The sequence below is a fragment of the Erythrolamprus reginae genome, chromosome 2 (genome assembly GCF_031021105.1).
Source record: "Erythrolamprus reginae isolate rEryReg1 chromosome 2, rEryReg1.hap1, whole genome shotgun sequence".
NCBI lineage: Eukaryota > Metazoa > Chordata > Lepidosauria > Squamata > Dipsadidae > Erythrolamprus > Erythrolamprus reginae.
Genome location: NC_091951.1, coordinates 342,328,813 through 342,356,612, shown reverse-complemented (window position 1 = coordinate 342,356,612; position 27,800 = coordinate 342,328,813). Strand labels below are relative to the sequence as shown.

General features: G+C 46.1%; 2 protein-coding genes across 10 annotated transcripts in view; both read left to right on the top strand.

Moving 5' to 3' along the window:
• Positions 1-230: 230 nt before the first annotated feature.
• On the top strand, positions 231-18,124 carry ELAC1 (elaC ribonuclease Z 1). Of its 2 annotated transcripts, none has more exons than XM_070736411.1 (4): positions 231-353; positions 3,460-3,640; positions 9,114-9,581; positions 17,409-18,124. In XM_070736411.1, exons 2-4 carry the CDS (start codon positions 3,484-3,486, stop codon positions 17,873-17,875), a joined length of 1,092 nt encoding a protein of 363 aa, XP_070592512.1. In that variant the 5' UTR covers positions 231-353; positions 3,460-3,483; the 3' UTR covers positions 17,876-18,124. The 2 variants fall into 2 exon arrangements, with proteins under 2 accessions (XP_070592512.1, XP_070592511.1); XM_070736410.1 differs by lacking the exon at positions 231-353 and adding an exon at positions 3,092-3,111.
• A 5,811-nt stretch (positions 18,125-23,935) lies between these two features.
• SMAD4 (SMAD family member 4) overlaps positions 23,936-27,800 on the top strand; it is a 48,694-nt gene continuing 44,829 nt past the window's right edge. For 2 of the 8 annotated variants that reach the window (XM_070743554.1, XM_070743559.1), the window contains exon 1: positions 23,978-24,381. The gene's annotated coding sequence lies outside the window, so the exon portion shown is untranslated. Of the gene's footprint in view, positions 24,382-25,478; positions 25,547-27,800 lie in introns of all 8 variants that reach the window. The other 6 variants (XM_070743558.1, XM_070743556.1, XM_070743552.1 and 3 more) reach the window with 5 other exon arrangements.

Below are 27,800 nucleotides of genomic sequence, written 5' to 3'. Positions count from 1 at the left end.
CAAGTCATAAAAGAGCCACCTTTGCCTACCCCTGCTCCAGACTGAGTTCATTCAGTCTTTCCTGATATGTTTTATGCTTAAGGCCTTCCACCGATTCTTGCCAACCCTTTTCTTGGCGGGGCCAGAAGAGGGCTCAGAATTTTACAAAGGCTGAGTAAACAGACACAGGCGCCTCCGACTTCCGGTGGTGGGCCTGTCTTATATTGGGCGGTATAATTGGCGCTTGGCTTCGTTTCTACTTCCGCCGGCGTTGCCAGTCGCACCTCTTTAACTCGTGGGTCCGGCCGCACCGGGGCTCGGCTTGCAAAAGCTTCGCTTTGAGTTGCGGGTCCGGGAGCGGAGACAGGAGGGGGGTAAGAACGGAGCTGTCACCATCTTTTACCACATACAGTACTTTGAGGGGGGGGGGGGGGGGAGAATTTCACAATATTTGATGCTTCTTCCTCTTTAAAGAACCAGATCTTTCCTGCCCTGGCTTTGCCCCCCCCGCCCCCGCTTCTACCTCCCCTACTCCAAAGACTCCCCTGCCTACTCCCATCCATTTTGGGGAGTGGAGGGAGGGGGGAAAGGAGCAATCCCTTTCTTTCTTAGAAGGCAGAAGAAAGGGGCAATCTCCCCCTCCCTGCATAGACTTCCCCAGCTTATTCCGCCCCCCCCCCCCCAAACTGCTGGTTAGTTATAGGTCTTATTATGTCTTTTATTTATGAGTTATATAGTTATATGTGTTTTGGTTAGTTATATGTCGTATTTTCCTCGTTTATCGTTACTTTTTACTTATGTTTATACAAACTGCTACTATCCTGTACATGTTTGATAAATAAAATAAAACAAATAAAAATAAATTTGGGTCTGGGGTGCTGGGGTATAATTAAGGGGGAAGGATCCTACCAGGGCAACAACAACAATTTCCGATCGTTTCTTCTCTTCCTAGCAAACATGCAACTAAGGACAGCATCTTTCTTTCTTTCTTTCTTTCTTTCTTTCTTTCTTTCTTTCTTTCTTTCTTTCTTTCTTTCGTCCTTCCGTCCTTCCACATTCACTCACATTTTTTCTCTCCCATTCTTCCATGTTTTTCCCTTCCTTCCCTCCCTCCCTCCCCTGACTTTCACTCACATTTTTTCTTCCATTTCTCTTTCCTTCCTTCCCTTCTTTCCTTTCCTTCCTTCCATTTCTTTCCTTCTGTTCCTTCCCTTCCTTCCTTCCTTCATTCCTTTAATTTCTTTTCTTCTGTTCCTTCCTTTCCTCCCTCCCTGCCTTCCACTTTCACTCACATTTTTTCTCTCTCCTTCTTACCATCCTTCCATCCATCCATCTCACAAATGCCTCAGCCCTGGAATCTGAATTGCTGTCCCCTCCCACCTCTACCCCCATTTAAAAAAAATATTATTGTTGTTGTTGCTATTATTATGTGCTGGACTGGAACGGTTTTCCCGGCCTGTCCTGAGTTTTTTGTCCAGCAGATTATTCTTCCTCCTGTTGCTGCTTTTCTAACATACAGTTTAGTTCTTGCTGGTGGCAGAGACCTCATCCGCCTGTGAGGGGAGCTGCCAGTGGATAGAAAGGAGTCTGTAGCAAGTGGTTATTTATTTATGTGATTGATTGATTGATTGATTGATTGTCTTTGGTACCACTTGAAGTTGCGCTGGCATAGAGAGTCAAGTCAGATTGCAACGAGTTGTAAGGGTTAGCATTTGTCTGTTTTGCTTTAGGAAAGAAAAAAGAGAATAGAACAGAATAGCGTAGAATAGAATTTTTTATTGGCCAAGTGTGATTGGACACACAAGGAATTTGTCATTGGTGCATATGCTCTCAGTGTACATAAAAGAAAAGATACATTTGTCAAGAATCATAAGGTACAACACTTAATGATTGTCATAGGGGTCAAATAAGCAATCAGGAAACAATATTAATATAAATTGTAGGATACAGGCAACAAGTTACAGTCAAACAGTCATAAATGGGAGGAGATGGGTGATAGGAACGATGAGAACATTAATAGTAATAGTAGTGCAGACTTAGTAAATAGTTTGACAGTGTTGGGAATTATTTGTTTAGCTGAGTGATAGAGAAAAAACTGTATAATTGTCTTGATGTGCAGGGCTCTGTAGCGACGTTTTGAGGGCAGGAGTTGAAACAGTTTATGTCCAGGATGCGAAGGGTCAATAAATATTTCCACGGCCCTCTTTTTGACTCGTGCAGTATACAGGGCCTCAATGGAAGGCAGGTTGGTAGTACAGTGTTCCCTCGATTTTCGCGGGGGTTGCGTTCCAAGACCTCCCGCGAAAGTCGATTTTCCGCGAAGTAGCGGTGCGGAAGTAAAAACACCATTTTTGGCTATGGACAGCCCAAAACTACCCCCACGCACCCTTTTTCAAGGCAGCGCAAGGAGCCGGGCTTGAAATTAGGGCAGGGAGCGACGAAAGTGCAGAGGCCGGCAAAGATTGCTTTGAATGTCGGCTGCCCCCGCCCCCCCAGCGCCTCCGGCCCCCTCGCCGCTACCGCCCGCCCGCCCGATCCACCCCTCTCACCGGCTTTCTTTGAACACGGGTCCTCCTGCAGCAGCGCTGGCGGCTACGGCTTCTCATCCTCCTCATTCGGCCAGTAGCCGCTCTGAGCGCTTTGAGAATGCCTGCCTCGCCCCTCTCACAGTCCCTTAGCTGAGAGCACTTTCGTCCCAGCTATCAGTGAGGGGGCTGCAGGAGAGGTGGGGGCAGGCGTTCTCACAGAGAGGGAGAGGGAGAAAGAGAGAGAGAGCAAGAGGGGGGAGAGTGGAAGGTAGAGAGAGAGAGAAAAATGATAGAAAAAGGGAGAGAAAAGAGAAATGAGAAAATGAAGCAGAGAATGAGAGGAAAGAAAGAGAAAGAGAGAGAAGTGACTCTTGGTGATGACGTATGACGTCATCGGGTGGGAAAACCGTGGTATAGAAAAAAAACCGCGGAGTATTTTTTAATTAATATTTTTTGAAAAACCGTGGGATCACTGTAATTGTTTTTTTCTGAAGTTCTGGAAAGCTGCAGAAAAAGCATTTTGCTGAATGCAATGTGTGGGGTGATGATGTATGTGTTTTATTCCTAGCTGAAAATGTTCCTCGGATGACGAACGTGAAATCAGGTAAAATAATAAAATAAAATATCACTTACTGCTTGTATGTACACTGAGAGCTTATGCACAGGATACAACTTCCTTGTGTATCCAATCATAGTTGGTCAATAAAGAAATCGTGAGGAAGAGGATAGAAGAATAAAGTTAGAAACCATCAATTCTTAAATACTTATGTAAATTAAACTTTTGGCTGGGATTCCTATTCCAAAGTAAGTCTTGTTTTCTTTCCTTTCCTTTGGGCATCTAGTATTTTTTTATTTAAAAGTTTTGACATCTGGAGTAGTTTTATTTTTTAAAAAAATCAAGAAAGGAGACTCCATCCAAATCTGATGTCCAGGTATTTTTCTTTTCTTTTAGTTGTCCTTGTGCCATTGAGAAAAAATGTCCATGGATATAACATTTCTGGGGACAGGGTCTGCGTACCCATCTCCAACGAGAGGGGCCTCAGCGACGGTAATCCGTTTTGAGGGAGAATGCTGGCTGTTTGACTGCGGCGAGGGAACCCAGACGCAATTTATGAAAAGTAATCTGAAAGCAGGTGAGTTGGAGATGTTATAAATAACTTTCCAGACCCTAAAAGAGTGATAACAAACTTTTTTTGGTTCACGTGCCAAAAGGGAGTGCCCACACCCATTCCCTCCCTCCACATACATGCGTACGCCCCATGCTTCCCTGCGCATGGGCACAACCCACCCCCGCACATGCGCATAGGCCTCACTGAATCCCCAACGGGCAAACTGGAAGTTTGGAAAAATGGACTTCCAGTTTGCCTGTTGTGCTGTTTTTCACACTCCGAAGGCTTCAGGAAAACCTCTTAAAGCCCTGGATTATGAAAAGCAGCAGAACGGGCAAACCGGAAGTCGATTTCTCCGAATTTCTGGTTTTCCTGTTGTTCTGTCGGGCTCTCTGGTACACTCCTCCCAAAACTTCACAGGTACAAATTTCAGACACACACACGTTTGAAAATTCAAAACAATGTTCTTTATAATGAAAATTCACTTACACTAAGCCCTCTTTCGGTATAGCAAAGAGCACTCGTCTCCAAACAAACTGGTAATTTGTACAAATCCCTTATCAGTTCTGTGATACTTAGCTTGCAGCTGTGAGGCAATTCACAGTCCTTCTTCTTTCACAAAATGAAACACACTTTGCCCTGGTTTAGTTTCAAAGCGGAGAAAAATCAGCACACCAAAGGTCAAAGTCAGTAAAGCAGTCATGAAACACAACGATCAGATAATCCTCCACAATGGCCAAACCCACAGGCTGCTATTTATAGCAGCCTCACTAATTACCACAGCCCCACCCAACCATAGGTGGCCTCATTTTCTTTGATAATAATCTCTCAGTTGTTGTTGCCTATGCATCGCTTTCCTCATGCGTGGCTGTATCATTAACTCTTGTTCTGAATCCAAGGAGGAGCTAGATAATTGATCTCCTTCTGAACTGTCTGCCACACTCTCTTCCTCCCTGTCACTCATGTCTTCTTGGTCAGAGGAGCCTTCATCATCAGATTCCACCGGGGTCAAAACAGGCCTGCAGCATGTGGATGTCTTCCCCACATCCACAGTCCTTGGGGCAGGAGCTGGGCCAGAGCTAACCACAACACTTGTTGGGCTGTTTTTCACACTCCGGGGTCACCAGAGAGCAAAGCGATGTTTCCAAGGCCGAAAATCAGCCAGTGCATCTTATACTCTGAAAAATACGGTATATAAAATTACAACTAAAATAGTTAAAACCAACCAAACAGATTCAAACATCCATTCATTGGGTGGGACAAGATGTTAAAATCTCAATGGCCTCAGGCCTGCCAGCAAAGATGGGTCTTTAAAACTTTACGGAAGGCGGGGAGAATGGAGGCAGTACCGATCTCTGGGGGGAGCTCATTCCATAAAGCCGGGGCTGCCACACAGAAGGCTCTTCCCCTAGACCCTGCCAGACGACATTGTCTGGCTGGTTGGAACCGGAGAAAGCCGATTCTGTGGGACCTGACCGCCTGCTGGAATCTATGAGGCAGAAGATTGTCCCATAAATAATCTAGTTCCGTGCCATGTAGGGCATCATCATCATCATTATTATTACCGTAATTAGATTTGTATGCCACCCTTCTCCGAAGACTCGGGGCGACTCACAGTATTTGTTTGTTTGTTTGTTTGTTTATTTATTTGTTTATTTATTTATTTAGATTTGTATGCCGTCCCTCTCCGTAGACTCCGTAGGATGCAAAAGCAACACAACAAATCTAATTAATTAAAAATGACTGCTAAAATCCCATATATAATATAATCAGTCAACCAATTCATTCACAGCCACACATTACATCTCGTAAACAGAGGGAGGGGGCTTGATCTAATTGCCCCATGCCTGGCGACCTAAATGAGTTTTGAGGCTCTTGAGAACGGCGAAGAGGGTGGGGGCAGTGCGAATCTCTGGAGGGAGCACTTTGAATTGTATTTGGAGACTAATCAGTAGCTAGTGCAGCTCGCGGAGTATTGTACTGATACGGGCATATCTCGGGAGGCCCATGATTGCTCGCGCAGCTGCATTCCGTACTACCTACAGTCTCTGAACACTCTTCAAAGGCAGCACCACGTAGGGAGCATTGCAGTAGTCCAACCTCGAGGTGATGACGACATGAATGACTGTGAGTAGAGACTTCCTGTCCAGGTAGGGCCACAACTGGTACACCAGGCGAACTTGGGCATCCTAGTGGGTATTACACATTGGCGGTTGTGTTGCATATTTTGAGCGACAGGGAGCCGCAGCAGAGGGATGAAAGAGCCACATGCAGCTTCAGAGCCACAGGTTGCTGACCCCTGGCCTTATTTATTTATTTATTTATTATTCATTCATTCATTCATTCATTCATTCATTCATTCATTCATTCATTTATTTATTGGATTTGTATGCCGCCCCTCTTCGTGAACTCGGGGCGGCTAACAACAGTGGTAAAAACAGCATGAGACAATCCAATACTAAAACAGCTAAAATCCCTTGTTATAAAACCAATCATAAATACAAACATACCATGCATAAATTGTAGAAGCCTAGGGGGAAAGAATATCTCAGTTCCCCCATGCCTGACGGCAGAGGTGGGTTTTAAGGAGCTTACGAAAGGCAAGGAGGGTGGGGGCTATTCTAATCTCCGGGGGGAGTTGGTTCCAGAGGGTCGGGGCCGCCACAGAAAAGGCTCTTCCCCTGGGCCCCGCCAAACGACATTGTTTAGTTGACAGGACCCAGAGAAGGCCCACTCTGTGGGACCTAATTGGTCGCTGGGATTCGTGCGGCAGAAGGCAGTCCTGGAGATAATCTGGTCTGGTGCCATGAAGGGCTTTATAGGTCATAACCAACACTTTGAATTGTGACCGGAAACTGATCTCACCAGGTGACCTTCCCTGTGCTAAGGCAGCCATCCCCAACTTTTTTGGCTTTGTGGAGTGATGGTGGTAGGGGGAGAGAGGACAATTTTGTGTGCGTCCATACTGTGTGCTCACCACTTGCGTGGCCCTGTTCCCATGGGCCGCAACCAGTAATGGGCTGCTGGTCACGCGGACCGGTGTACAGCTCCAGTTGAAAAAATGGGAGCTGTGCGCGGGACTGCGTGTCCCCAATACTCCCCGTGTAAGATTTGGCTTCTGCGCATGCGCAGCAAACAAAATCTTGTGTGAGGACTTGCACACGAGTGAGATTTTTGCTGATTTTTTGCTCCTGCGCATGCAAATATGTTCAGTGAAAATGACCGAAATCTCGCTCACGCGCATGTCCTCACATGAGATTTTGCTTGCTGTGCATGCGCAGAAGTTGAATCTCATGTCGACAGGCGCATGTGCGACTGCGGCGGCCTCGGACGGCGCACCAGTGGCGCCGAAGATGAGTGACTCTTCACTGGCTGCAGCCCAGTACCAGGAATTGGGGATGATGCGAAAGTATGATGCTACAAATAAAAGTAGAGAACAAAATGAGATCAGCTTTAGGACTTCCTTCTAAATCCTTTTTCTGCTGCTACCCTGTTTCCCCGAAAATAAGACGTACCCCGAAAGTAAGGCGTGTCAGAGGTTTTGCAGAATTTGCTAATATAAGGCACCCCCCGAAAATAAGTCGTAGTCAAGTTTACATACGGTACAGTGGAAAAACATACGGTACCATTCAAAGCTGTTCGTAGCGGTACCGTAATAATGTGGCATCCCCTGCTGGCCCCTTCCATCGCTTTGTACCGTCCAGTACAGCAGGCACAGTCTGCTGCTGTCTCACCGCCATTACCGTCTCCACTACAGTGCGTAGACTGTAGTTCCTCTGGTGGCTGGAAGCTGCAATAGCGGGAGTATACTGTTGTACCATATAAGTGCCGTTGTTTGTGTGTGTGGGTGCCATACTGACAGGTACCGTATACTTTCTTTGGGGGTGTCAGCTTTTCTGCCTGTGAATTTGTCTTATTTGAGAAATATAAGGCACCCCCCGAAAATAAGACGTACCGTGTTTCCCTGATAGTAAGGCAGTGTCTCACTTTCTTTTTACCCCCAAAAGCCCCACTATGTCTTACTTTCGGGGTATGTCTTACATTGGAAAGGAGGCGGGCGAAGGAGGGCGCAGCTCCGGACCCCCCCCTTTCCACCCCTTGTCGCCCGAGACAAGGAGCAGCGAGGCAGGGGAAGAGGCGGTGGCTTCCGAGAACATGTTGCTGTTATTTCGTTGACAGAAAGCCTGCAGCGAGGCACACCGGAGCAGTAAATGGAATTACTACTCGGGATACAATCTTGCGCCCGGAGCGCCTCTTTAGCCCCAAAGCTGTTTCCCTGCAAGTGAGCGGATGTGCACCATCCCCGGAAGCGAGCCAGTTTATGCCCTGGAAACCAGCTACTCTTCCAGCCAAGGCACCTTTTGAACTGGGGGATACCCCCACCACCTGGCAATGCACAATGGCCCTCCTTGCTCTCCCTTCTCCCCCACCCCACCCCAAGGTTGGGCTTCTCCACGCGCTTCTGTTCAGCCCCAACTCCGAGTGAACCACCTTCCCTCTTTCCCCAACGGAGCGGCGTTGCAAAAAACAAACAAACACATCTTACCTCTCCCCTTCCCCCAACCCCAGCCTCTTTCACACAACCCGACCCGGAGAGAGCGCTGGAGACGGTGCACGATTTGCAGAAGTTTCTCCTTTGTCGGGCGACAAGGGGTGGAAAGGGGGGGGGGTCCTTTCAAGCGGCGCTGGGCGAAAGAGGGCGGGCGGCCAGCAGCAGAAGGCGAGAGGTGCCTTCTTCTCCGGCTCTCCGGCAGATCGAGCACGCAAAGAGGCACCTCTCACCTTCCGCCGCTGCTGGCCGCACTCTTTCGCCCAGCATCGCTTCGGAAGCCGCCGAACGCCGTCAGGGGGGCGCTTGGCGACCGCCTCTCCGCTCGCCAAGTGGCGGTCGCCAAGCGCCCCCCTGACGGCGTTCGGCTTCTTCCGAAGCGACGCTGGGCGAAAGAGGGCGGCCAGCAGCGGCAGAAGGTGAGAGGTGCCTCTTCGCACGCTCGATCTGCCGGAGAGCCGGAGAAGGAGGCACCTCTCGCCTTCTGCTGCTGGCCGCCCGCCCGCCCTCTTTCGCCCAGCGCCGCTTGAAAGGACCCCCCCCTTGGCTTCTGCTGGGGGTGGGGGGGTCCGGACACCCCCTTCTCCGGCTCTCCGGCATATCGAAGAGTGGAGCGGGGAGAGCCGCCTGGCAGAGCGCTTGCAGGCGGCGGCGGGGGGGGGGACGACAGCGGCGGGGGGGACGTATGTCGAGGTTCTACTGTCTCTTCATACCGTGTTTCCCCGAAAGTAAGACATATGTCTTACTTTTGGGGTATGGCTTATATTAGCCGACCCCCCTGAAACCCCCCATATGTCTTACAATTGGGGGGGTCTTACTATCGGGGAAACACGGTAGCACTACCTTTGGAGCAAAAATTAATATAAGACAGTGTCTTATTTTCAGGGAAACACGGTATTATCTCCCATTTATTTTTAATTTTTCATGCTATCCATCTTATGTTGCTAGGGAAGATTACCAAGATTTTTATAACTCATCTGCACGGAGATCACATCTTTGGCCTTCCTGGACTCTTGTGTACAATCAGCATGCAGTGCAGTCCAGAAGCCAACAAGCTGCCGGTGGATATTTATGGACCCTTGGGGCTAAAGGATTTTCTCCAGAGAACTATGGCTCTTTCCCGTTCCCAGCTGGTTTTCCCTTACGTGGTCCACGAACTGGTTCCCACACCCAACCAGTGCCCTGAGGAAGAGTGGGACGATGTGTTTTCCGGGAAGAGAGAAGAGGAGAGCTGTCCAGGACCACCAGGAGACATTATTTGTTTGAATCCTGCAGATGATTCGTACTTTTTGGTGGACGGCGGGCCCGTCGTAATGAAGGCTTTCAGACTGTTTCACCGTATTCCTTCCTTTGGGTTTTTGGTGGAAGAGAAGCCACGGACTGGCAAACTCAACGTTCAGAAATTGAAGGAATTAGGTAGGAGTGGCATCCTTGACTTAACAATCATTCGTTTAGTGTCTGTTACTGTTTTTTTTTTTAATAAAAGTTTTTATTTACAAATATACAGAACATAAAAGACAATCATAACAGTTGGCAATTGAAACTTAGTACATTACAATATGTCTGGATGTAAAAATACAACAATTAATAAATATATAGACTTACAAAAAAGAGATAGAGAGAAAGTAGAGAAAAGAGGGAGGGAAAAGAAAAAGAGGAGAAGCAAAGAAGAGAAAAGAAAAAGAAAGAAGGGTGGGCGAGTGTACAGTGGAGCTGTGTTAAGCATATGAACTAATTTTAAATTTATTAGCTCATTACCTTAAATCAAAATTAGTCATATAGATAGATAGAAGCAAGCGTTGAATTAATCACAGTACAGAGATTTTGAAATTAGAAGTAAAATTTCATATTTATATATCTAATATCTCTTACAACTATTAGAAAAGAAAAGGAAGGGTTTTATACCAGATTTGTGTCTGGTCTAATATATACAGATCATTCCATCGTTTAAGCAGATTGTTCTCTTTTTTTTAACCACCTGTAGAAGGGATCCCAACAATTGTTAAATGAAGTGTCTGTTACTGTTGTACGTACTCCTGGTCAGTTGGAGGATGATGAAGAGATTGAGGACTCTGATTCAGATAGTGTTTATGAATTAGTGGGGGGCCCGGGGTTACAGGTAGTAGAACAGGTGGGAGGCCAGCCAAAGGATGGGGCTATGAGTTCAGGATCTAGCAAGGGAGAATCAGACGCTCGCTGGGTTAACCCTAAATTCAGAAGGGCCCAAAAGCGTAGAAAACAGAGGTCTGGAAGAAGATATTAAGGAGAGGAATGGGTTAAATACTGTAGTGATGTATTTGGCACATCAGGGGGTCAGTGGGGAAGAAGGGTGGAGTTTCAACGTTGCCGATGAGAAAAATGGAGGTTTTCTTGCTGCTCTCAAGTAAGAAAAAGTTTTCTGTGTGATTAACAGTCATGGCTGCTGTTTTTAGAGATCAGGCTGTTAGGAAAATAAATCTTGTTAAGTGGAGGAGAAGGAATGTGAGAAATGCGGTCAAGGGAGATAACGGACCAACAGATAAGTGCATGTATGAAATGTGTTTGAATTCCAGAAGAGCAGAGAAATAAATGGAGTTTCTTTATTCATGATATAATGCATTTGATAAGAGTTATTTGTAATTGCTAAATTTCTACCAGAAACCAGAACAGTTACAGAGACAAAAAATAATATGCAGTGGTACCTCTACCTATGAACTTAATTCTTTCTTTGACCAGGTTCTTAAGCAGAAAAGTTTGTAAGAATAAACAATTTTCCCCATAGGAATCAATGTAAAAGCAAATAATGTGTGCGATTGGGGAAACCACAGGGAGGGTGGAGGCCCTCTTTCCTCCCAGGAGATTCCTAGAGAGGCCCCACAGAGGCTTCTCCCCGCCTTTTCTGGCCCTGTTTCCTCCTAGGAGATTCCTAGAGAGGCCACACAGAGGCTTCTCCCCGCCTTTTCTGGCCCTGTTTTCTCCCAGGGGATTCCTAGAGAGGCCACACAGAGGCTTCATCCTGCTTTTCCTGGGCCTGTTTCCTCCCAGGAGATTCCTAGAGAAGGCCCCATGGAGGCTTCTCCCTGCCTTTTCTGGTTACAGTTTCGGAGGCTCAGGTTTCTAAGTAGAAAATGGTTCTTAAGAAGAGGCAAAAAAATCTTGAACACCCAGTTCTTATCTAGAAAAGTTTGTAAGTAGAGACGTTTGTAGGTAGAGTTACCACTGTATATGCTTTTGTGCATTACATCTTCAGATGCATGGAGTACAGTGATCCCTCGAGTTTCGCGATCTCGATCTTCGCGAAACGCTATATCGCGATTTTAAAAAAAATATTAATTAAAAAAAAACACCACTTCCGCGTTTGGCTTCGGGAGTCAGCTGGGAAGTGGCGCGGCTGTTTTAAAAGGTCGCCGCCGGCCTGGGGGGCTTCCTAGCACCCCCCCGAACTCCCAACCCGGGTTTGGGGGGGTGCTGGGAAGCCACCCATGCCGGCGGCGACCTTTTAAAACAGCCGTGCGGCTTCCCAACTGAGTCCTGAAGCCAAACGTGGAAGTTTGCCTTTGGCGTTTGGCTTTAGGACTCAGTTGGGAAGCCGCGCGGCTGTTTTAAAAGGTCGCCGCCGGCATGGGGGGCTTCCCAGCACCCCCCGAACCCCCAACCCGGGTTTGGGGGGGTGCTGGGAAGCCCCCCATGCCGGCGGCGACCTTTTAAAACAGCCGCGTGGCTTCCCAACTGAGTCCTAAAGCCAAACGCCAAAGGCGAACTTCCGCGTTTGGCTTCAGGACTCAGTTGGGAAGCCGCGCGGCTGTTTTAAAAGGTCGCCGCCGGCATGGGGGGCTTCCCAGCACCCCCCCAAACCCCCAACCTGGGTCTTCCCGGCCGCCCACGCAAAGGGCAAACCCCGGCTCCTCGCTGATGCCCGCCGCTCGCCCGCCCGCCAGCAAGAGGGGAAGACCCAGGGAAGGTTCCTTCGGCCGCCCAACAGCTGATCTGCTCGGTAGCGCAGCAGCAGCGAGGAGCCGAATCGGGGTTTCCCCTTTGCGTGGGCGGCGGGGAACGCAAACTCCACCATCTGCGCATGCGCGGCCATGGGAAAAAGGGCGCGCATGCGCAGATGGTGTTTTTACTTCCGCAACCCTACATTGCGAAAAATCAATTATCGCGAGGGGTCTGGGAACGGAACCCTCGCGATAATAGAGGGATCACTGTATACACTGCTCAAAAAAATAAACGGAACACTGAAATAACACATCCTAGATCTGAATGAATGAAATATTCTCAGTGAATAATTTGTTCTGTACACATGTGCACAACAGTATGTGAAATTGATTGTCAATCAGTGTGCACAGAATGGGCACAACAGCATGTGAAATTGATTGTCAATCAGTGTGCACAGAATGGGCACAACAGCATGTGAAATTGATTGTCAATCAGTGTTGCTTTCTAAGTGAACAGTTTGATTTACTTGGAGTTATATTGTGTTGTTTAAGTGTTCCCTTTATTTTTTTGAGCAGTGTATTATTAGTACTCTACATGCCTGTCAATTAAAACCACCTCACATAGGAGGTCAATACAGAGAGTCCTTGTTTAAGGACCACAATTGGGAATGGCAATTTGTGTTAGTACAAGGTACATGGTTATTAGAATTTGCCATTGTAAACTACCTATTGTAGTCTCTTGTACTATCACTTTAAATATTTTGGGCTGGTTCGCCATAAGAGGGCGCCAGTACTCCTTCCCTCAATGATGCTTTAACGCTCATTCGCTTTTGCTTTGCCTTGAGGGGGGAGTGTATTTGCTTAGTGCTTATTATATTGGATGGCTTAGTGCTTATTATGGATTGTTTCTATTTTGTATATATGTCAATAGTACTTATTAAGCATAACTAAGTCTGTGTCTTTTTCTTTGGCTTTACCACACATCCACACTCTGTTAAAATTCTCGGCTCAGTGTAAGTCAAAGGTCTCATAGCCTAGCTATACCGAGACATACCAACAGATTGTTAAGTGAAACCGTTGCTAAATGAAACCATGGCAGTGCTTGTAATCTGATTTAATTTCCCTTTGCTTTGCAGACCTGCAAAAGTTGTAAGCTTGAGAATTGGTTGCAGTTACTTTTTCATCACTGTTGTGACTGCAAATAGTTGCTAAATGAAGCAGTCACTAAACGAGGACTACTCATAATATTCTCCTCTGGGAAAATTTAAATAAGAGATTTTCAGTTCCGTTTCCATATCACCAGCCGAAGTAGACCAAAATTCTGCAGCACTTCTGCTGATATCACATGCGTGATTATGACACATAGTTTAGTGACTAATAAGCTTTCCGAGCAGATGAAATGTACAATTCGTACTTGAGCTTGTTATTTTGTCCCCCCTCCACTGCAAAAAATACAAAAATGTTAAAGAAAAGGATGCTAGAAGAAAGAGAAAAGGTTGTGGGTGAGGTGACAATACTGAGACTGATAATAAAAACCGAGAGGGAAAAAAATGGTTTAGATTTTGTGTGCATCGTTTCAAACAAAAAGTATTCAGAGTGTCTAGAAACTTGATCGCTTTAAAAAGGGACAGTCGGTGGAATTTAGGGGTATGGAGTTATTATGCCAGAGGTCTTTTTTTAAAAAAAATGAAAAATACACAGCACAAAAGTTAATTTTGTGTTAATTTTGAGCTGCCCCGAGTCTATGGAGAGGGGCAGCATACAAATCTAATAAATAAATCTGAGTATTGTATTGGCAGTTCAGTGTTGGCAAATACTTCAAAAGAAAAGGATTTAGGGGTAGTGATTTCTGACAGTCTCAAAATGGGTGAACAGCGCAGTCAGGCGGTAGGGATGCTTGGCTGCATAGCTAGAGGTATAACAAGCAGGAAGAGGGAGATTATGATCCCACTATATAGAATGCTGGTGAGACCACATTTGGAATACTGTGTTCAGTTCTGGAGACCTCACCTACAAAAAGATATTGACAAAATTGAACGGGTCCAAAGACGGGCTACAAGAATGGTGGAAGGTCTTAAGCATAAAACGTATCAGGAAAGACTTAATGAACTCAATCTGTATAGTCTGGAGGACAGAAGGAAAAGGGGGGACATGATCGAAACATTTAAATATATTAAAGGATTAAATAAGGTCCAGAAGGGAAGTGTTTTTAATAGGAAAGTGAACACAAGAACAAGGGGACACAATCTGAAGTTAGTTGGGGGAAAGATCAAAAGCAACATGAGAAAATATTATTTTACTGAAAGAGTAGTAGATCCTTGGAACAAACCTCCAGCAGATGTGGTAGATAAATCCACAGTAACTGAATTTAAACATGCCTGGGATAAACATATATCCATCCTAAGATAAAATACAGAAAATAGTATAAGGGCAGACTAGATGGACCATGAGGTCTTTTTCTGCCGTCAGACTTCTATGTTTCTAAATAAAATAAAGAAATAAATAATTTTTAAAAAGCTGGCCTAAGTCCCATTGGGATTGGGTTATAGAAACATAGAAGATTGACGGCAGAAAAAGACCTCATGGTCCATCTAGTCTGCCCTTATACTATTTCCTGTATTTTATCTTAGGATGGATATCCCAGGCATGTTTAAATTCAGTTACTGTGGATTTACCAACCATGTCTGCTGGAAGTTTGTTCCAAGGATCTACAGTGATACCTCAAGATACGAACCCCTCGTCTTACGAACAACTCGTGATACGAACCTGGGGTTCAGAAAATTTTTGCCTCTTCTTACGAACTTTTTTCGAGTTACGAATCAGCACTCCCCCGAACCCGGGTTCGGGGGGGTGCTGGGAAGCCCCCCAGGCCGGCTGCGACCTTTTAAAACAGCCGCGCGGCTTCCCATCTGTCTCCTGAAGCCGAACGGCAAAGCCGAACTTCCGCATTCGGCTTCAGGAGACAGATGGGAAGCGGCGCGGCTGTTTTAAAAGGTCGCAGCCGGCCTGGGGGGCTTGCCAGCACCCCCCCGAACCCGGGTTCGGGGTTCGGGAGGTTGCTGGGAAGCCCCCCAGCCCGGCGGTCACCTTTTAAAACAGCCGGGCGGCTTTCCAGCAGCCTCCCGAAGCCGAACAAACCCGAACTTCCGCGTTCGGCGTTCGGAGGCTGCTGGAAAGTCCTACTTCTCCCCCCCAGCCAAAACCCCAAAGCCTGTTTGCTGCCACACGATTTAGCCAGGACAGGAGCGAAGTGACGTGGAGGAATGGGGAGCTGAAACCGGGCGGTTTCAGCTTTCCCTCGCTTCACGTCACTTCGCCGCTAAATCGTGTGGCAGCAAACATGCTTTGGGGTTTTGGCTGGGGGGGAGAAGTAGGACCTTCCTAACTCCCTCCCCCCCAGCCAAACCCCCAAAGCATGTTTGCTGCCACACGATTTAGCGGCGAAGTGACGTGGATGGATGGAAAGCTGAAACCGCCCGGTTTCAGCTCCCCATTCCTCCACGTCACTTCGCTCCTGTCCTGGCTAAATCGTGTGGCAGCAAACAGGCTTTGGGGTTTTGGCTGGGGGGGAGGGAGTTAGGAAGGTCCTACTGCTTCCTCCCCCAGCCAAAAACACAAAGCCAGGCAGCCTCCAGCCGCCAAAGGAGCCTTCTGATTCTCCCCGCTTCTCTGTCCCGCTCATTACCCGTGTCCGGCAGAAGCTGCTGCCCGATTGCTCTTAGCCGGCAGGATGCAAAGTGCTGGGGTGGAGGGGTGTCCTGAGAGCCCCCCCACCCCAATGCGAGCGGCGGAGAGTCACCCATGGCCGGCAGAAGATCGCTCTTGCTGACCTGATGCCTCGCGGTGAAGCCGGGCAAGAGCGATCTTCTGCCGGCCATGGGCAACTCCCCGCCGCTCGCCCATGGCCGGCAGAAGATCGCTCTTGCCCGGCTTCCCCGCGAGGCATCAGGTCAGCATTCTGGACGGGCGGGCGGCGGGCGAGGATGGGGGAAGCCTCGTGGGGAAGCCGGGCAAGAGCGATCTTCTGCCGGCCATGGGCGAGCGGTGGGGAGTCGCCCATGGCCGGCAGAAGATCGCTCTTGCTGACCTGCTGTCTCGCGGGGAAGCCGGGCAAGAGCGATCTTCTGCCGGCCATGGGCGACTCCCCGCCACTCGCCCATGGCCGGCAGAAGATCGCTCTTGCCCGGCTTCCCCGCGAGGCAGCAGGTCAGCATCCTCGGTGGGCGAGCGGCGGGGAAGCCGGCGGCTGTGGCAGCTGCTGCAAGAGGCTTCCCCGCCTCCTCAAAGCAGCCTCCCAAACCCGAACTTTCGCTGAGAAGCCCCGCTGCCCGGCTGTCACCTTTTAAAACAGCCGGGGGGCTTCTCAGCAGCCTCCCAACGCCGAAGCCCCCAGACTGTTTTAAAAGGTGACAGCCGGGCGGCAGCGTTTTTTTGCGTTTTTTTGTTGTTGTTGCACGGATTAATTGACTTTACATTGTTTCCTATGGGAAACAATGTTTCATCTTACGAACCTTTCGTCTTACGAACCTCCTCCTTGCACCAATTAAGTTCGTATCATGAGGTATTACTGTACTACTCTTTCAGTAAAATATTTCTCATGTTGCTTCTGATCTTTACCCCCCAACTAACCTCAGATTGTGTCCCCTTGTTCTTGTGTTCACTTTCCTATTAAAAACACTTCTCTTCTTGCATAGAAATTGAATATATACTGCTCAAAAAAATAAAGGGAACACTCAAATAACACATCCTAGATCTGAATGAATGAAATATTCTCATTGAATACTTTGTTCAATCAAACTTTAACCGCTCCAAACTTGACTGTAAAAAATATGACTTCAGCAACCGAGTTGTCAAAGCATGGAACTCATTACCTGACTCAGTAGTGTCAAACCCTAACCCCCAACATTTTCCCCTTAGACTATCCACGATTGACCTCTCCAGGTTCCTTAGAGGTCAGTAAGGGGCGTGCATAAGTGCACCAGTGTGCCTTCTGTCCCCTGTCCAATTGTCTCTCCTTATCTCATTTATCTTTTCTTCCTTTCAAATATGTTCACCCATACTTTTATATATTTTCTTCTATTCTTTTCTTTATTTATATTATTACATATCTATTCTCTTCAATGTGTATTATGTATTGGACAAAATAAACAAACAAACAAACAAACAAACAGATTGTCAATTAGTGTTGCTTCCTAGGTGGACAGTTTGATTTCACAAAAGTTTGATTAACTTGAAGTTATATTCTGTTATTTAAGTGTTCCCTTTATTATTATTTTTGAGCAGTGTATAAATAAATAAATACATTTTATTCCTCTTCTTGAATTTCTAGGAATCCCACCGGGCCCCTTATATGGGAAGTTGAAAGAAGGTGTTCCGATTACTCTGGAGAATGGGACAATCGTTTCTCCTACAGATGTCTTAGAAAGTCCTTTTCCTGGAAGAAAAATTTGTATTTTAGGCGATTGTTCTGGTGTGGTTGGAGACGGGGTGACCTCGCTTTGCTCCGAAGCCGATATCTTGATTCACGAAGCCACCCTGGATGACAGCCAGATGGACAAAGCTAAAGACCATGGCCACAGCACTCCGAAAATGGCTGCTGAGTTTGCTAAGCTATGCAAAGCAAGGAGATTGGTCCTCTCTCATGTTAGCCAAAGGTACAAGCCCACAGATCAGATAGGGGAAGGAGACGCAGATGTTACGGAGCTGAAAAAGCAAGCCGAGATGGTTTTGAACGGACAAGAAGTGGTTCTGGCCGAGGATTTTATGACAATTAGTATCTCGGTTAAAAAACCATAATAGGACTCCTGCGCAACAAAACGGAAATAAATTGGCAGGTGTGCAAAACCTCTCTTCCTGCTGTGACTTGTCTTTCAGGGGATCATCTTGGAAGGGACTGAAGGAAGCCAGGTTTGAATTAGGATGGGCCTCTGTATGAACATCTGTCCTTTATTGCGTTCCGATGGATTTGTAATGTTGACACGGATTAAATGTGCTTTGTGCGCTGGGCTTCTCTCTGTAAGGGGGATGCCTTCCTTGTAGGGCAAACTCTCTTGTGTTTTAGTACCTTATTTTTCGGACTACAGTGATACCTTGTCTTACGAACTTAATTGGTTCCGGGACGAGGTTTGTAAGGTGAAAAGTTTGTAAGCCGAAACAATGTTTCCCATAGGAATCAATGGAAAAGCGATTAATGTGTGCAAGCCCAAAACTCACCCCTTTTGCCAGCCGAAGCACCTGTTTTTGCGCTGCTGGGATTCCCCTGAGGCTCCCTTCCATGGGAAACCCCATCTCCGGACTTCCGTTGCCAGCGAAGCGCCCGTTTTTGTGCTGCTGGGATTCCCCTGCAGCATCGCAAAACCACGGAAGTCCGGAGGTGGTGTTTCCCATGGAGGGGAGACTCAGGGGAATCCCAGCAGCGCAAAAACGGGCGCTTCGCTGGCAACAGAATTCCGGAGGCGGGGCATCCCAGTGGCGGCGGCTTGGGTTTGTAAGGTGAAAATAGTTTGGAAGAAGAGGCAAAAAAATCTTAAACCCTGGGTTTGTATTTTGAAAAGTTTGTATGACGAGGTGTTTGTAAGACGAGGTATCACTGTACAGTAATACCTCGTCTTATGAACCTAATTGGTTCCCGGGGGAGGTTCGTAAGATGAAAAGTTCGTAAGACGAAACATTGTTTCCCATAGGAAACAATGTAAAATCAATTAATCCGTGCAACGGAAAACCCCCCCGCAAAAAAACGCTGCCGCCCGGCTCTCACCTTTTAAAACAGCCGGGGGGGGGGGGGGCTTCCCAGCGTCCTCCTGAACCCAAACGCCAAACCCGAACTTCCGGGTTCGGCGTTTGGGAGGCTGCCGAGAAGCCCCCTGGCCTGTTTTAAAAGATGAGAGCCGGGCGGCGGGGCTTCTCAGCAGCAGGTTCATAAGAAGGAAAAAGTTCGTAAGAAGAGGCAAAAAATTTCTGAACCCCGGGTTCGTATCTCGGGTTGTTCGTAAGACCAGGGGTTCGTATCATGAGGTACCACTGTATATGGTTGAAGACACAAATAGGGAGATTTCTCCACCACTGGCAGAAATATGTAGGAAATTAGAACAGAACAGAATAACAGAGTTCAAAAACACATTGGAAGTCTTCTAGTCCAACCCACTGCTTAGGCAGGATATCCTACAAATAATGGTCAATATAGATATCCTCGCTTAATGACAATTTGTTCAGGAGCTTTTTGGAGTTATACAATCCTTGTCTTACAAACATTTGTTTAGTGACTGTTTAAAGTTAGAGCAGCAACAACAAAAAAGCAATTTATCACATTTTCACACACAGCATCCCCATAATCATGTGGTCAAAATTCAGACTATTGGCCACAGGCTCATATTTATAAAGCCTGCAGTGTCCCAGGATCATGGGATCACCTTTTGAGCAAAGTCGTTTGTGTGTGCTTCTGGAAATTGATTTTTCTGCAACCAACTCTGATAGGGTAGTATTAGTCATTCGGGGTGGATGTTTTCACTGCTTAGGGCATTGCAGTTCATTTGAAGAATCCGAAGACGCATTGTGAAATGTGGCTTATCCATTTTTTAGAAAAACCTGTTCTTGCCTTTTTTATTTTTCCATCCAAGTGCATCCAGGAGTTAAAACCCGCCTTCACATTGTTGAGGTCCCACCTTCACTCAAATACCCTTGATCTGATGTTAAACTCTGCGAACACAAGAGGTACATAGGTCAAATACACTGCTCAAAAAAATAAAGGGAACACTTAAAAAACAGAATATAACTTCAAGTAAGTCAAACTTCTGTGAAATCAAAATGTCCACTTAGGAAGCAACACTGATTGACAGTCAATTTCACATGCTGTTGTGCAAATGGAATAGTTGTGCAAATGAAATATTCCAGGACAATATTTCATTCATTCCAATCTAGGATGTGTTATTTGAGTGTTCCCTTTATTTTTTTTTGAGCAGTATTATTTCCCATATAGCGTTTGATTTGAATGGAAGAAGATTCCAACTACAGATACTCCTGGACTTAAAATAGTGACCACTGTGACAAGTGACAGGACCATTTCCCAGATTTATAACTATTTCAGTATCCCCACAGTCGCATGTTCAAAATTCGGAAATTTTGCAACGGGCTCATATTTATGATGGTGGCATGTCTTGGTGTCTTGCGACCTTCTGACGGACAAAATCAATGGGGAAAACCACTTAACAACCGTGTCACTTAACTAAAGAACTGCAGTGATTCATTTAATTGGGGCAATAAACATTGTCAAATGGAGCATAACTCACCTAGCAGCTGTTTTGCTTAGCAATAGAAATTTTGCATTCACTTGTCCCATCTCCTGTTTTTAAGTATCAGGAACTGAGGTTATCAAAATGTTCCTTTGGTGGAAGCCAAATAGAATTTCTTGTAATAATCATAGCAGCTCTGTCTTTTCTACTTAACAATATGAGCTAAACAGTCATCCATTTTGATATAGATCTTAGGGCAGTGATGGCAAACCTTTTTTTCCTTAGGTACCGAAAGAGCTTGGGTGCATGCTATTGTGCGAGTGCCCACACCCATAATTCTCTCTCTGTTTCTCTCTCTTTCCTGTCATTCTCTGCCTCAATCATTTTCTCATTTCTCTTTTTTTCTCCCCTTTTTTCTATCATTTCTCTCTCTCTCTTCCTTCCACTCTTCTCTGTCTCTTGCTTTCTTCCTCTCACTCTTCCTTCCTCTCTCCTCTCTCTTTCTTGCTCTCTCTCTTCCTATCTTCTCTCTCTCTTTCTCTCTCTCTCCCCTCTTGCCCTCTCTCTTTTTCTCACTTTCTGTCTCCCTCTCTCCTTTCTCTCTCTCTCTCTCTCTCTCTCTCTTTCTCTAGTTCTTTCTCTCTTTGGTTTTCTTTCTCTCAATTCTCTCTTGCTTTCTCTCTCTCTCTCTCTCTCTTGTTCTCTCTATCTCTCTCTTCCTTTCTTCTCTGCGGAGGCCGGTGAAGGTTTTTCTTAGTTTGAATGTTCTGGGTGGGCTGGCAGGGGGATGGGGAGCCTGGGGAGGGTGAAAATAGCTCCCCCAGCCCCTGGAGCAGGGGTGGGCTGCTGCCCGGATGGGGGGGAACGCAGTGGGGTAGAAAAAATGGATCTCTACCCCAGAGCATCCAATTTGCACTGAAAGATGTTGAAAGAAAATGCAAGGCATCCTGCATAAGTCTTGTGGTTGGCTCTGGCCCAGCTCTTGCCCCAAGGAATGTGGAGGTTGAGGCAGAGGAAACGTCAACATGTCATAGGCCTGTTTTGTTGCCGCCAGAGTCAGGAAGTGCAGTTTCCTCAGACGAAGAAGGTGGGGGTGACTTGGAAGAGGGGGGCTTGGCACACAGCCCAGGAAGCCAATCACCATTATCTTCAGTCGATTCAGATGAGGAAGTGTTAGACCCACGCAGGCTCAGACTTATGCATCGAAGAGACCAATTGCGGAAATATTACAGGAGATAAGAGAGGCCACCTGTGTTTGGGTGGGGCTCCAGTAATTAGAGCTGCTGCTATAAATAGCAGCGTGCTAGTTTGGCCATTGGGGAAGATTATCTGATCACAGTTCTTCAGGATCGTGCCTCGCTGTGTCTGAACTTTGTTTGTGGATTTTTCACGCCTTTGACACCAAAGCAGAGTAAAGTGCGTGTGTATTTCACTTCGTGGGAAGAAGGAGGGCTGTGAAATTTCTTCATAGCTACTAGCTAAGTACTTAAGGACTGATTAAGGGACTTGTACAGCCGACAAGGCTGTTTTGGGGAAGAGTGCTCTTTGCAATACAAAAAGGGTGCTTTGTTTCTTTTGAATTTTGTGATAAAGGACATTGTTTTGAATTTTCAAACGTGTGTGTGTCTGAAATTTGTACCCGTGAATTTTCGGGAGGCTCATACCAGAGAGCCCGGCAGAACAATAAGCCACGCCCACAGTGTCGTAGTAAAAATGTTGGTAGCCCTTCATTGCCCTGGAGACCCTCTGGAGACTGGAAAGGGCCTGTTTCCCAACTTCTGGTGGGCCCAGTAGCCTCGTGTTTCACCCTCCCCATGCTCCAAAGGCTTTCCTGGAGCCCAGAAAGGGTAAAAATACCCTCCCTATCCCTCTGGAGGCTCTTTGGAAACCAAAAGCACCCCGTGCAAGCCAAAAATCAGCTGGCCGGCACACATGAATGTTAGAGCTGAGCTAGGGCAACAGCTCACATGCCAGCAGATATGGCTCTGCGTGCCACCTGTGGTCCCCATGCCATAGGTTCGCCATCACTGTCTTTTTCATCTGCCTTATTTTATTTGTCAATCAAGTATAGGATAGTAGTTTTATATAAACAGAACATAGAAAGTAATGACTAAAAAAACAATAGGACAGGGACGGTAGGCACAATGGTGTGCTTCTGCACGCCCCTTACAGACCTCTTAGAAAAGGGAAGAGGTTGACTAGACAATGTTAAGGTTGAAGATTTTTGGGTTGGAGGAAGGAATAAGTGTCAGATAGTGAATTCCAGGCGTTGATCACTCTATTGCTGAAGTCGTATTTTCTGCAGTCTAGTTTGCAGCAGTTTAAATTTAGTTTGAATCGGTTATGTCCTCGTGTATTACTGCGGTTGAAGGTGAAGTAGTCATTAACAGGAAGGACATTTTGGTATATGATTTTTGCGAACTAGGGTTAGATCAGTACGGAGGCGGCATAGTTGTAAATTGTCTAATTTCAGAATTTCAAATCCAAAGAGAGATTCAACCTGGAAATATGGAGAAATTTTCTGATAGTGAAAATAATCAACCCATGGAACAGAAGTTGCCTTCTGAAATTTCATCACTGGAAGCTTTCAAGAAGAGACTATCAAAAATGGTGAAGGCAGGGTTGAACTAGATGACTCTAGGAGGTCCCTTCCAACTCTGTTAACCTGTTAATCCTAAATCTGAGTATTGCATTGGCAGTTCTGTGTTAGCAAAAACTTCAGAAGAGAAGGATTTAGGGGTAGTGATTTCTGACAGTCTCAAAATGGGTGAACAGTGTGGTCGGGCGGTAGGAAAGGCAAGTAGGATGCTTGGCTGCATAGCTAGGGGTATAACAAGCAGGAAGAGGGAGATTATGATCCCCTTATATAGAGCGCTGGTGAGACCACATTTGGAGTACTGTGTTCAGTTCTGGAGACCTCACCTACAAAAAGATATTGACAAAATTGAACGGGTCCAAAGACGGGCTACAAGAATGGTGGAAGGTCTTAAGTATAAAACGTATCAGGAAAGACTGAATGAACTCAATCTGTATAGTCTGGAAGACAGAAGGAAAAGGGGGGACATGATCAAAACATTTAAATATGTTAAAGGGTTAAATAGGGTTCAGGAGGGAAGTGTTTTTAACAGGAAAGTGAACACAAGAACAAGGGGACACAATCTGAAGTTAGTTGGGGGAAAGATCAAAGGCAACATGAGAAAATATTATTTTACTGAAAGAGTAGTAGATCCTTGGAACAAACTTCCAGCAGACGTGGTTGGGAAATCCACAGTAACTGAATTTAAACATGCCTGGGATAAACATATATCCATCCTAAGATAAAATACAGGAAATAGTAAAAGGGCAGACTAGATGGACCAAGAGGTCTTTTTCTGCCGTCAGTCTTCTATGTTTCTATGTTAAATCTGTTTAAGCACCACCGCAAGAAAGCAAGCCAAGTTTGCTCTATTAAACCCTTCCCGTTCTCTTTTGAGAGCTGGCGGCAACTTCGAAACTAAGAAAACACACACCCGTCCCGTGTCTCCCTCCCTACCCATCCATCCCAACAGCCGCGCCCTCCCGCATCGTTCTCCAGGGAAATCTCCCAGTGCGTCACGGGACAGGCGTGAGCATGCGCAGTGACCTCGCCTGACTGGGGGGGGGGGATCGGGTTTTCGGAGCCCATCGGGGAGGAGAGCGAACGAAACGAGGCACTGGAGCCAAAGGAAGGACAGGCGGGGGAGGAGAAAAAAAAAGAGGGGGGGAGTGAAACCCCGGATGTGGCGCATGCGCGGCGGCCTGACTGGACGTGTCTGCGGCAGCGGCGGCAGCAATAACAACACGACGACGACGCAGGCGGCGGCGGTCGCCGTCGCTCGGAACGTCCTTCCCTCGCGCCCGGAGGCCGTTTGCGCGCGCGCGCGCCGTGAGGGAGCCGCGCCGCCCCTCCCCCTCCCATCCCTCTCTCTCTCTCTCTGTTTCGGGGAAGGCGGAGCTGAGGAGAAGAACGGCGGCGGCAGAAGAGGGGAGGGGGGCGGTGAGGCCCCCTCGCAGGCCGGCCGCGGCGGCGGCGACGGGGTCCCGACTGAGGCCCAGGTAACGCCCCTTCCGCCTCCGCTTGGGTTTCTCTCTCTCTCTTTTTTTTCCTCAGGAACAGCGCGCTCGCCTTTAATGCCGGAGAGCCGTAGCCCAGCCTCCCCCTCCTCCTCACGGGGCGGCCGGGACTGCAACGCCCATCATCCCCAGCCTGCTGGAAGGAGAGGGAGGGAAGCGTGGCCGCCCCATAGCTTGAGAGGGAGGCTGCGGCAGCCGCGTTGGCGAAGCGAGGAGAACAAAGAGTCTGGGCTCGCCTCCTCTTCCTCCTCCTTCCATGGGGAAGAGACTCCAAAACGGGGCATTGTAATTTATATACATATATTCTGCCTTGGATCCCGCTTCTAAAAATGGAGCTGGGGTCGTTCCCCCCCCCTCCCCCCGGGGTTGTAATTTGCGCTTCCTTTGCTGCTTTTTATTGTTTCCCGATTGCTTATTTGACCCCTGTGACAATCTCTTAAGTGTTGTACCTCATGATTCTTAACGAATTTTTGAGAGCAGATGCACCAAAGACAGATTCCTTGTGTGGTTCCAATCCACACTTGGCTAATAAAAGAATTCTAATTCTATTGCTTGCAGCAAGAAGTCGGGGAGGGCAGGAAAAAGTAAATAAATAAAGGAAAAAATAAATCAATTAAAAAAAATAAATGTGTGGCAGCGAAGACTATTAATGATGGAAATCCGGGGAAGCTTTATGGGGTGGGGGTATTGATGCTTTTAGTGATTCCCCCCCCCACACACACACTTTGTTTTTGCCAAGGACAGTTTTCCTGACCTACTCAAAAAGAGGGTTTTTTGGGGAAGGAAATCCCGGATAAATTGTGAATGAATTGGTTGCCTCGGGCTAAGTCTGTCCTCCCCCTCTATGTGCCTTTGATTTTTAAATTCCTCACATGACTTTTTTGGGGAAGTGGAAGGGAAAATGTGAGGAAGAATGAATGCAGCAAAAGTCACAGGAATTGAGTCCAAACTTGTTTTCTTTCAAGAATAATTGGTGGCTAAGTCTTTTTAAATAGGTGCCTGGATTGAAAGTTGTCACTGAATATAGGCTTTAAATCATGAATCTCCAATCTTGCAAATTTATGACTTGTGCATTTCAGCTTCCAGAATTCCTCAGCCAGCCTCCCAATTCTGCGAGTTGAAGTTCACAAATTACAAAGCTGGCAAGGTCGGTGATCGCTGCTTTAAATGTTGATTGTGATGGATAATTACATAATATTTCCAATACAGAAAGGGTAAAAGGTTTCGGTCCCCATGTTCCACTGGGAGGGGGAAACACCCCTCCTGCTTTCGAAGATAGTATTTGCTGAATAAGTAAATACATTCTGTGAAAATAAAAGATTTTTATCTTTGTTACTAGAATTTGTTACTGGTGTTAGGGAGTAAGGAACTTGAACGGAGTAGGTTTGTTTTTGTTTCATGGTTCTTCCTATACCACTTGTTTTCAGTATTAGTCAAACTGAAACCACTGTTGAAAAATATTGTAGAAATGAAAACTGATATTGGATATGAATACCAAATTAGCAGATAGAAATTAATTATTAGCCAGTTCAGAAATCTTCCCAGTGTGTGGAGGTGCCTGCTCTTCCTTGAGGGTTGAGAAATACCTAAATGAACACCTTGATATTAAAAACTTTGAAACTTTAAAATAGATTAGAAACTGTGGAATAGATGATTCTGACTCATCTATCTCAAGCATAAACTTCCTTGTGCCTATGGCAAGAAAAATCTAATCTGGATTTAATGGAAAAGAATCAATCTTAAAATTGATTCTTTGACCTAAAATCATTTCAATGTTTTGCATACCCTCATTCTATTCAATGTTGGCCTTCTGATGAGAGGATATATGTGGCTTTTCCCTTTTCCTCCTGTATTGCTCTAGAAGGTTAGATAACTCTCTGGAAGGGTTCCTCCAGTGCTGGAAAGCTGGAAAAACAAAAGGGGAATATCCATTGTTATTAGAGGAAATTGCTTTTCTAGATGAAGCCCAATAACAATTGGAAAAGTTTAGATCCCTCTCTATTTCAGAAGAGCATTGGCAAAATTTGTTTGTGAGTGTTAGAGCTTGATAGGAATTTCCAACAATCTACATGGGAAACCTCAGGTAAATTCTCAATTTAGTGAGGATTTTATCAAATTACAGCAATAATCTGCCTGTAAATAATTCCTTCCATCCTCCCAAAAAACCTTTTAAAATCTCATATTTAGATGTGACTCTTAATGTCATACGTCTTCAGTTGAGGTATATCTCTGACATTTCTTTTGTAAACAGTTGTGCATTATAAATATACCCTTATTGTTTTCAGATTAGCCATTCATTTTCCATTCTATTTAAAAGAACGTTTCCTAGTATTAATTGACAATTAAGAAAATGATACAGTGATACTTTGTCTTACAAACTTAATTGGTTCCGGGACGAGGTTCTTAAGGTGAAAAGTTTGTAAGATGAAACAATGTTTCCCATAGGAATCAATGGAAAAGCGATTAATGCGTGCAAGCCCAAAATTCACCCCTTTTGCCAGCCAAAGCGCCCATTTTTGCGCTGCTGGGATTCCCCTGAGGGTCCCCTCCATGGGAAACCCCACCTCCGGACTTCCATTGCCAGCAAAGCACCCGTTTTTGTGCTGCTGGGATTTCCCTGCTGGGATTCCCCTGCAGCATCACAAAAACACGGAAGTCCGGAGGTGGGGTTTCCCATGGAGGGGAGCCTCAGGGGAATTCCAACAGCACAAAAACGGGTGCTTCGCTGGCAACGGAAGTCCAAAGCTAGGGCATCCCAGTGGCGGCGGTGGGTTTGTAAGGTGAAAATAGTTTGTAAGAAGAGGCAAAAAAATCTTAAACCCCGGGTTTGTATCTCGAAAAGTTTGTATGACGGGGCGTTTGTAAGACGAGGTATCACTGTATCTCATTGCAAGAGTTATTTCTTGAAAACATTTATAATTTGTCATTTGCTTCTTACATTGAAGTTTCTGTTATATATTATAATTCTGTAGCATTATGATTAGTCAGCATATAAGGATGTGCATGCTTATACTGAACTTAACCCATTTCTGAGTTTGCACAATACACTTAACTGGCTGAGATTACACAATAAATTTCGTTCACATGTGCTTGGCTGCTTTATGGTTGATGTATCTTATGAATAGCCTTACTCAGAAGCAAATCCCATTGAAATTAATGGTGCTGATTCTCAGGTTTCAATTTATGCATTGTTCTGTACAGTATTGTCAATATTTATGCTATTCTTCTGAAACCATTTTTGAAACATTAGTCTTTCTGCTTACATGCAGTGTTTTTATCCTTTTTAATGATAACACCGTACATTTTCACACAAATATGATTATAAATTATTCTTCATTTTGTTTTTCCTTTTGAATGTCTTACTTGAATTTCTTTTTGATAATATTTTGATTAAATATTTG